The 9,314-nt window shown below is 39.7% G+C and overlaps 1 protein-coding gene across 5 annotated transcripts in view; it reads right to left on the reverse strand.

The window, feature by feature from the left end:
* Positions 1 to 9,314, reverse strand: part of LOC111873922 (ubiquitin carboxyl-terminal hydrolase 47) — a 67,008-nt gene that overhangs the window by 15,394 nt on the left and 42,300 nt on the right. For all 5 annotated transcript variants that reach the window (XM_023869017.2, XM_023869019.2, XM_023869018.2 and 2 more), the window contains 3 exons: positions 8,673 to 8,840; positions 7,682 to 7,861; positions 1,039 to 1,237 (listed from right to left, as the gene is read on the reverse strand). In XM_023869017.2, the coding sequence (XP_023724785.1) occupies positions 1,039 to 1,237; positions 7,682 to 7,861; positions 8,673 to 8,840 (547 nt within the window). The remainder of the gene's footprint in view (positions 1 to 1,038; positions 1,238 to 7,681; positions 7,862 to 8,672; positions 8,841 to 9,314) is intronic.

The raw sequence follows: 9,314 nt of genomic DNA on the forward strand, positions 1-9,314 counted from the left end.
TAAAACCATCTTTTAAGATCATTTTAGTGAAAGTTTCATGCTTCAAGGCGTACCATTCACTGCTCAAATTCTAAACAAACTGCTTCCATTGCCGAGATACCGGCTGCTCATATTATAAGGTAAGGTTATAAAACCACCTTTTTAGATCATTTTAGTGAAAGTTTCATGTTCCTATCTCATAGAATTTAAGAACAATGATGAATAAATCATTTTCGAGCAAAATTTAAATGGCCGGCTGAATATATTACCGCAGGAGAGGCGGCCGCGGAATTTAAATCACCGCGCGAAAGGGTTAACCTTTGAGAACCATAAAAGACAAAGAGATTTCTTACTCAGCTGAATGTCCACCAGCTTCTCAAAAATCTACTGTATTTGCCAGGAGTCAAAACTTTCTTCCCTGCAGACAGGTATGTGTTTCCTAAATATTTAACATATACTACCTAAATAAACCGAAAGATATTTTACTTGAAGAAACACTATGTACCACGAAAATCATCTCTCTCTGTGGTTCTCCTTATGAGATTATTCAAATATGTATCCATTGTCGGCACCTAACTCTTATCATCTGGGAATAGGGAATCTTAAATCTAACACTTCTGCAAGGCTGGTGGCCATATTTTAAATCTGTGCTAGTGGTATTATTATTAGGGAAGGGGGGGGATCACTGTAACCTGCACCATGCTCCAACACAGTAATATGACAAATGATCTTTAACAGGTAATTCTATAACTGGAAAAAGACATAAAGGAAGACCAAAGAACTGTTTGTAGTTTGTATGGAGAAATTACCATTGAACCATTCAGTCAATTTATAGTTATGACAGGGCTGAGAAGATGGGACCTGCTGCTGCAATTAATCCTTCTGATAATGCTAGTCCATGTTTTCAACAAGGTGTAGTAAAACTTTTGTTTAGATAAGGTTTTAAACTTTTGCAATTATTTAAGAAATACAGAATAAATATAACTTACTACAGCACTGACAGAGATAACAGTTAACTTCAGAAATCAAACATATTCCCTGCCTAATTCTTGAACTTACCCCCAGGCTGGTAAACCTCAAATTCAGCATCCTCTCTACGAATTTCTAATAGCAAGTCGTATCCGCGAAGACTACTGAGAATTTCACTTATTGGATCATTCTCACGGCCCTCAAAACTGCATTCAATGGTGTCCTGCAGTCTATCATAATTCACTAGTCGGCATCGTTCTAAAGGAACTACTCCTTCCAAACGGAGGCACTGTAAATAGAAAATATAACATTATACTCTCACTAACAAGATATTCTAAGTACTTTTTCTGTGGTCTGCTTTATGACACTGTGAGTATTCAGATTAAACAGGCTCTAATGGTAGGATAAATCATGAACTGGATTTTGGAAGGAGTAGTAGTGGCCTATGGTAGAACTGTCTGGGAATTTGCTTGCAGGGACTGGTGAAAACCACAAGAAACCTCAGTCATATTAGCTGGAAGCCCAACTAAGATTTCAACTGAGCACCTCCCATATATATGTGGGTTACTTCAAAAGTCATGGCAACATAATTTTTTCGAAATTTTGAAAGCTCCGACCGGAATTCCAAATTTGCCGCTGAGAGACAGCAACGTCTGATTTCTAATGATGCCGCTAGATGATGCGGAAGTCCAAGGACAATGAAGCGAGTCCAGCGTTAAGTCAGTGTGATCATAACCTTCGTCGAGAATGAACATTAGCCGGCTGGAACAGCGTTGTTACGTGAAAATAGCAGTGCTTCACAGCAGAAATGTGACTTAATGTCACTCAGAACTTGTGGAAGCTCTGGGTGATTGTGCTCTACCATACAGAACTGTTGCAAGGTGGATAGAACCATTCCAGGGTGGAAGAGAAGCAAGTGCCGACTTGCAATTAAGTGGACACCCGGTGCCTGTTCGTACCGATTTCCTTGTGCCGTGATCGCCAAGTGCATGGAGGAAGATAGGCACTGGTCTCTGAAGGAGTTAGAGAGACATACAGGGATTGACCAGGCAACTGTGCATCAAATTTTACGAAAAGACCTACAAATGCGCAAGACTGTAGAGAAGTGGGTGCCACATGAATTAAACAAGGTTCAAAAGTAGACAGATTATGAAGAAAGTCCTGTGAACCTGGAACAATATGAAATTGAAGGAGACAATTTCTTGAACTGGATAATTTCCATCGATGAAATATGGGCTAGGGCGTATGAACCTGAGCTTAAACGGCAGTCCGTTGAGTGGCAACATTCAGTCGCTGTGAAAGCACAAGTTTCGTTGAAACCCATCCCCTGTTAAGTTAATGGTCATTTTAGCATACGATGTCCAGGGAGTTATTCTGTGTCATTTTTTCCCACATGGTCAAACTGTCAATGCAGCGTATTACAAGTCCTTTCTGCAGAATAACTTACGTCATGCAATTAGGAATAAACGTCCTGAACTGCTTAACATTGCCATCGCTCTTCACGACAATGCAACTGCCCACACAGCAAACAGTGTCAAGAACCGTTTACGACATTGGGGATGGGAAGTACTACACCATCCTCCATGTTCACCCGACCTTTCGCCATGTGACTGTGATTTAATATCCAAATTGAAACAACCATTGCGAGGGAAACGCTTTCGTACATGAGAGGACATTTCCAATGCAGTTCAGTGTGAGATGACAAGATTTGGAGATGGTGAAGCTGATGGTATTCGCCGTCTTCCTCATTGCCATACATCATAGTTTTGGTTTTCCTGCATATCAGTTGGGATTTCAGGTGTTTCCTAAGGCCATGGAGACATTTATTTGCCGCAAGTACACGCTTTTTTATTTCATCACTGATATCATTTTTACAGTTAACTTCTGATGCAAGGTAAGTGAAACTACATACAGCCTCAAATTTATATGAGCCAATTTCAATATATGCAGGTCCATTAGCACGGTCTTTCTTGGTCACCGGAATGTACTTTGTTTTATTTTGGTTAATTTGTAGATTCATCTTTTTTTGTTGCTCTTTCCAAATTAATAAAAGCTTCCTTCATAGATTTTTGTTCTACCAATTATATCAATATCATCTGCAAATGCCAAAATTTGAACTGATTTATAGGATATAATTCCCCTTGCGTTGATGCCTGCATCTCTAACTACGTTCTCTAATTCTATACTGAACAAAAGGCAGGCCAGGGGATCCCCTTATCGAACTCCATTTCTAGTTATTATAGGGCTGGACAACATATTCTGAATCTTAATTTGGCATTGGGTCTTTCTCATAGTGGCTCTGACTAAGGCAATTAACTTCCGTGGAACGTGCATCTCTTCCAATGCCAGAAAAAAGACTATCTCTATCTATGGAGTCATAGGCTGATCAGAAGTCAATGAAAAGATGATGTGTTTCAATTTGGAATTCATTACACTTTTCAAGGACCTGGCAAATAGTGAAAATCTGATTGTTAGTTGAACTTCCTTGACAAAACCCACATTGGTAATCCCCAATTATGCCCTCCACAAAGGGAAAGTCTGTTAAATAGAATGTTGGAAAATATTTTATATGCTATGCACAACAGACTAATTCCTCTATAGTTAGAGCACACCATGACATCACCTTTCTTATGGATAGGGCATACAATACTTAGGTTACATTCCTATGGGATTATTTCAGTTATCCATATCTTAACTATTAGCTGATGTAAGTGCTTAGCATATTCTGGGCCTGCAAATTTCACTAATTCTGCTGAAATGAGATCCATTCCTGGAGCTTTATTATTTTTCAATTTTTTGATAGCTTGTTCTATTTCTTTTATGGTTGGTGCTGGCCCTTCAGCCTCAAAAATTCCTTGATTCAGGTCTATGGCCATACCTTCCACTTGCTCAGAGGCGTTATCATTTAATAATTCCTCAAAATATTGCTTCATCACTACTCAATATCATGCCTTCTTTATCTCTACATAAGGTTGTTCTAGGTTGAAAGTCCTTTCGACTCGTTTAGTTTTTGATAAAACGCTCTAATTTCATTTGAACTTCTTAAATGCTCCAGTTCAATCAGTTCTTGTTTATCATATTCCCTTTTCTTCTTTTTATGCAATCTTTTTTCTTTTCTTCTCCCTTCATGGTATTCTTCCACAGCCCCTTGAGTATGGTTCCTTTGTTGCATTCTCTTATATGCCTGTTTTTTTTATTTGTCACTTGCTCACATTCTCCATCAAAATAATTCTTATACTTTATCCTTTCCACTCTTCCTAAAACTGCAACAGCAGTATTTATAATAACATCTCTGAGGTCCCTCCAGGCTTCACTGACATCCTCACTATCAGAGAGACCTGCCAGCCATTCACTAATTAATCCAGTATATCTGGTTGCAACTCCGTGTTCTACCAATTTTCCACAATTCAATTTCTTAGCCTGGGATCCATGTATCTTCCTTGCATTATATATTCAACTTCTAATCTGTGATATTATTAAGTAATGCTCAGAGTCAATGTTGGCCCCCCTGTAGCACCTGACATCCATCAAATCTGAACAATGTCTTACATCTGTTAGGATGTGATCAATTTGATTAAACACATTTCCATCAGGGGATTTCCAGGTTCATTTATGTATATCCTTGTGATTAAACATTGTACTACCTATTACCATGTTTCTTTAGGAAGCAAAATTTATTAATCTCATCCCACTATCGTTTGACTTGTTATGTTGTGTGTTCAAGTTCTAAGGTCTCCGAATTTTTTTTCACACAATAATCATACAAAAAATTTGAAACTTCTGTCACTTTTCAACCTAATCTCCCTGCAGCCGTACACATTTTTCACAACGTCGACGCCATGATTCCATGGCCGCTGCGAACGCTTCTGTAGGAGTCTGTTTTGACCACTGGAAAATCGCTGATGCAATAGCGGCACGACTGGTGAATGTGCGACCATGGAGAGTGTCTTTCATCGTCGGGAAAAGCCAAAAATCGCTAGGAGCCAGGTCAGGTGAGTAGGGAGCATGAGAAACCACTTCAAGGTTGTTTTCACGAAGAAACTGCTGCATCGTGTATGCCCGATGCGCTGGTGCATTGTCCTGGTGAAAGAGCACACGTGCAGCCTTTTCCGGCCATTTTTCTCGCAGTGCTGGATGGAGCTTGTTCTTCAAAACATCTTGGTAGGATGCACCTGTCACCGTAGTGCCCTTTGGAACGCAATGAGTAAGGATTACGCCATCGTTCTCCCAAAACATGGCCACCACCATTTTTCCAGCACTGGCGCTTATCTGAACTTGTTTGGTGGCGGTGAGTCTGTGCACTTCCATTGAGCTGACTGGCGCTTCGTTTCAGGATTGAAAAACGGCATCCATGTCTCATCCATTGCCACAATTGATGAAAAGAAAGTCCCATTCATGCCTTCATCACATGTCAACATCACCTGGCAAACTGCTATGCGCGCAGCCTTGTGGTCGTCCGCCAGCATTCGTGACACCCACCTGGAAGACACCTTCCGCATTTGCAGGTCTTCATGCAGGATTGTGTGCACAGATCCCACGGAAATGCCAACTCTGGAGGCGATGTTTTCCACACTCAATTGGCTATCCTCCAAAACAACTTTCTCAACTCGCTCGACCATGTTGTCAGACCGGCTGGTGCGCGGCCGAGATTGTTTTGGTTCATTGTCACACGACGTTCGGCCTTCTTTGAACTGTCGCGCCCACAAACGCACATTTTTCACATTCATGACACCATCACCACATGTCTCACTCAACTGGCGATGAATTTCAATGGGTGTCGCACCACACAAGTGGAGAAAACGAATGATTACTCGCTGTTCTTGTAATGAAAACATCGCCATTTTAAGTATCAAAAACACTCCTCACGCTCGCGGCTGCCACTAGTTCTGTGTGCCGTACAGTGCTGTCATCTCTGTCGCGCATTCACAAAGAGTGCACACGTATATTAAACTAAACTGCATGTGTCTATCTGCTCCCAGTCCTGAGAGAAAAAAACTGGAGACCTTAGAACTTGAATGCCCCTCGTATGTAGGCTATGTTTTCCAATAACCGATCTATATACATCCTCACTCCCCACTTTAGCATTCATGTCCCCTATGATTATTTTACAATTCCTTTTTGGACATTCGCCATATATTTCATCCAATTCATCATAAAAGGAGTCTTTCTCCTCATCACTTGTATCTTCAGTAGGGGCATGTGCACAAATAAGGCTATAGTTAAAAAACTTTCCCTTAATTTGTAGCCTATATTTTCTGTGAGTTTTTGCCCGGAAGTTTAAAATAAGATGCTTCCTTATTTTATTAACAATAAAACCTGTTCCAAACACATGACTCTTCTTCTGTCAACTATGGTATACAACATGATCCCTCTTTTCCACTACTCCTTTACCCAACCACCTCAGTTCTTGTACAGCAGTGATACCTAGTTTATAGCTATCTAGTTGTTCAAGTAGCATTTTTAGTGCTCCGGCTCTGTAAAGAGATAATACATTCCAAGATCCTTTAGACATTTTCCAGGTCGTCTTGAATAGATCTGTCCGGCTACTCTTTCTCCGGATTTCTGAACAATTTAGTTTTTTTTACAGAGTGAGGTTGTTGGCCTCACGCCCAACCCCCAACCTGGAGGACCAGGGTATCCCTCTCTGTCTGGCTCGTACCCCTTGACCTGTCCGGCATGGGTGGCTCTACCAGTAGCTACGCTACCGCCGGCATAGCTCTCAGGGTCTCAGGAGCTCTCAAACCCCACCACCACGATAAGGTGGAGATACCATTGGTGGGGACTGTAACATGTTTGCCCCCCCAAAAATTAGTTGCCATGACTTTTGAAGTAACCCACACACACACACATATATATATATATGTCTACAGAACTACTCCTGAACATATCTCCCCACTGCCAGCATTCTTAAACAATAAGTAAAATATAAGCCAATCCCATTTTTCATAAATATTAATCAGGTCACTTGTGCCCACTGATGTCACTCCCACCTATGCCGCAGATTCCTCAGACTGATCAAAATGACAGAAAATTGTACTACATTCTGACCTGAGCGCTTATTTCAATATACATACACTGCAAGGGGATATTATAATTTTCACATATAGCCTGAGTAATTTATGCTATGTGACAAGATTTTTAGCCCATACCTCTAGATTAAATACTTATTAAAATATAAGCTTTTTCCCAACATTCATTAAGTAGAGAAATGAAAGGTCTAAAAAGTCTGCCAACTTAACAGTCATGTAATGCCATTCAATTCAGGCTTAAGGTTAAACTGACCACACCACTGTATTTTAACATGTTCTATATCCTATGGTTTGTAACCGGTTTTGTTGGATCTTCTGAACTCGAAATAAATTACAATTATTACAATTACACCAAGTGCACTCTTCACAGATTTGGACTATACAAATTTCTTAAACACCATAACTTTGCCCGTATACTAATACTATTACTAAAACTAAACTCTGTTGCTTTTAGTCTGCTAGCGAACTATACCGACTGAGTGACCACTGCTTGTCGGCGAAGTTAGTGCCAACTTCTGCAGATAGAGGGTGTCGTGTTGTCAACGCAACTAATTCCCATGGCTATTAATCTTGGTTTTGTAGACCAGAGTCACTACATTTCCATTCAAGTAGCTTCTGAATTATCCTCATCAGGCTGAGGGGACCTCATCCCAGACCCACTACTAATACTCATGTGAGAAAATAAACAGGTATGAAAGTGGTACCCTATGTGCCATTCCAGTAGCCTCCTGTAGGGTGACATCACTGGCGCAGTACAGTTTTGCCTCTACCATTTGGCGCTTGGTTGGGTAGTGTGCATACAGCTTGATTTTACACATATCCATTTCTTTCTCTCGCAGGATGCGATCACTTTCTTCTCGTTTCTGCATTTTCTGCAGCAAATCCTGAAAGTACCCAATTTGATCACATAGTCAATGCAGTAACAAATACTGAGTTTTTCAATAATGTGACTGATTATAATATAAGCATCTTATTCACATGTAAAGTTCTATGAAGTTTAGAAAACAACCTTTCCCTGTCCATGTTATGTGACATACGCAGACGTGTTTCATGATCTATATGGATTTCTGATATTTTCCCAGAATCAACATGATGTTGTAACAGTCTATGTCAGTATCTGATGATGTACCACTGCAGATATTTTTAGACACAGTTCAGTATGAGTTCTGAACACACCAAACTCCATGTCCAAATTGTAGGGATCCATTGTAATAAAGAGATAATTTCATAGAGCAAATTCACAATCACAAAGTTCCAGTTCTGTCCATGGTTTGATACTGGGAAGACCATTAGGTTGCATTTATAACAAAACTTCAACACTTTTCAGAAATTATACAGCACCTACATTTAGCACCGATACCAATCGAAAAGGAACAAAGATTTAAATATTAATTTACAATTTGCAGAAAAGCCTGTTAAGTCATTGTTTTTATATTGTCATCCTTCACACTGTCCCTTCCTTTCCTTTTTATAACTCTTTCTCACTCATTTCTCCATTAGAACAGTAAATAAAATTACAACATCCTTCAGCTGGCACAGTTTTGAACAAAAAGCTGCCACATGTGAAATGACCTGGAAACTACCACTGTAACAACACAAAATACACAACACAGTCATACAGCACTTCTTATTATATACTGTATATAGATTCTGCTTATTTCACATATTTCATGCAGACAGAGTAATAATACCAACCTTGATATGTGCAGGAAATTCATCCACTGTCATAGCTTCACAGTTTCTTTGCTTATCAATCTGACGATACATTAACATGTAAGCATTTGTACTGGAACTGTAAGCACCAGAATAGTAACTTCTCATTGGTCCTCCGCCATACGTTTTCTTTATGTCATCATATGTGATCTGTAAGAGGCTACAGCATTAATACAACTTACCAATGGCCAGAAACATATACATAATTCATGTTACATATACATTCCTGCATAAGAAGGAAGACCCACCAGATACTACACCTCTGTAGCAGCTTTTCATGTAATGCACACTCATTAATAACAAAACTCCTATCATCCAGTACCTGCAGTCATAAAAATACTGCACTTGTTACTGCCATTTTAATGTAGGCATTTTTAGTGCAACAGAAATTCCTAGGAGGGTTATGATCATAGATATTTTCTTCTAGCTACTCATTCATTAAGACACTTATGGCAGCAGGTTTTTAAATTTACAAAATGGAATACCGATCTGTGAATTTCTCATCAGGTATTGGAGTTCCAAGCTGTGTTTCTCACTTCAATTATGGTTCTACCTTAAGAACATTTAAACTCTTAATCCACAGCCAAAAGGACATTTTTTTTTTTCATTATTAAGGGGGGGGGG

The sequence above is a fragment of the Cryptotermes secundus genome, unplaced genomic scaffold, assembly GCF_002891405.2.
Source record: "Cryptotermes secundus unplaced genomic scaffold, Csec_1.0 scaffold639, whole genome shotgun sequence".
Lineage (NCBI taxonomy): Eukaryota > Metazoa > Arthropoda > Insecta > Blattodea > Kalotermitidae > Cryptotermes > Cryptotermes secundus.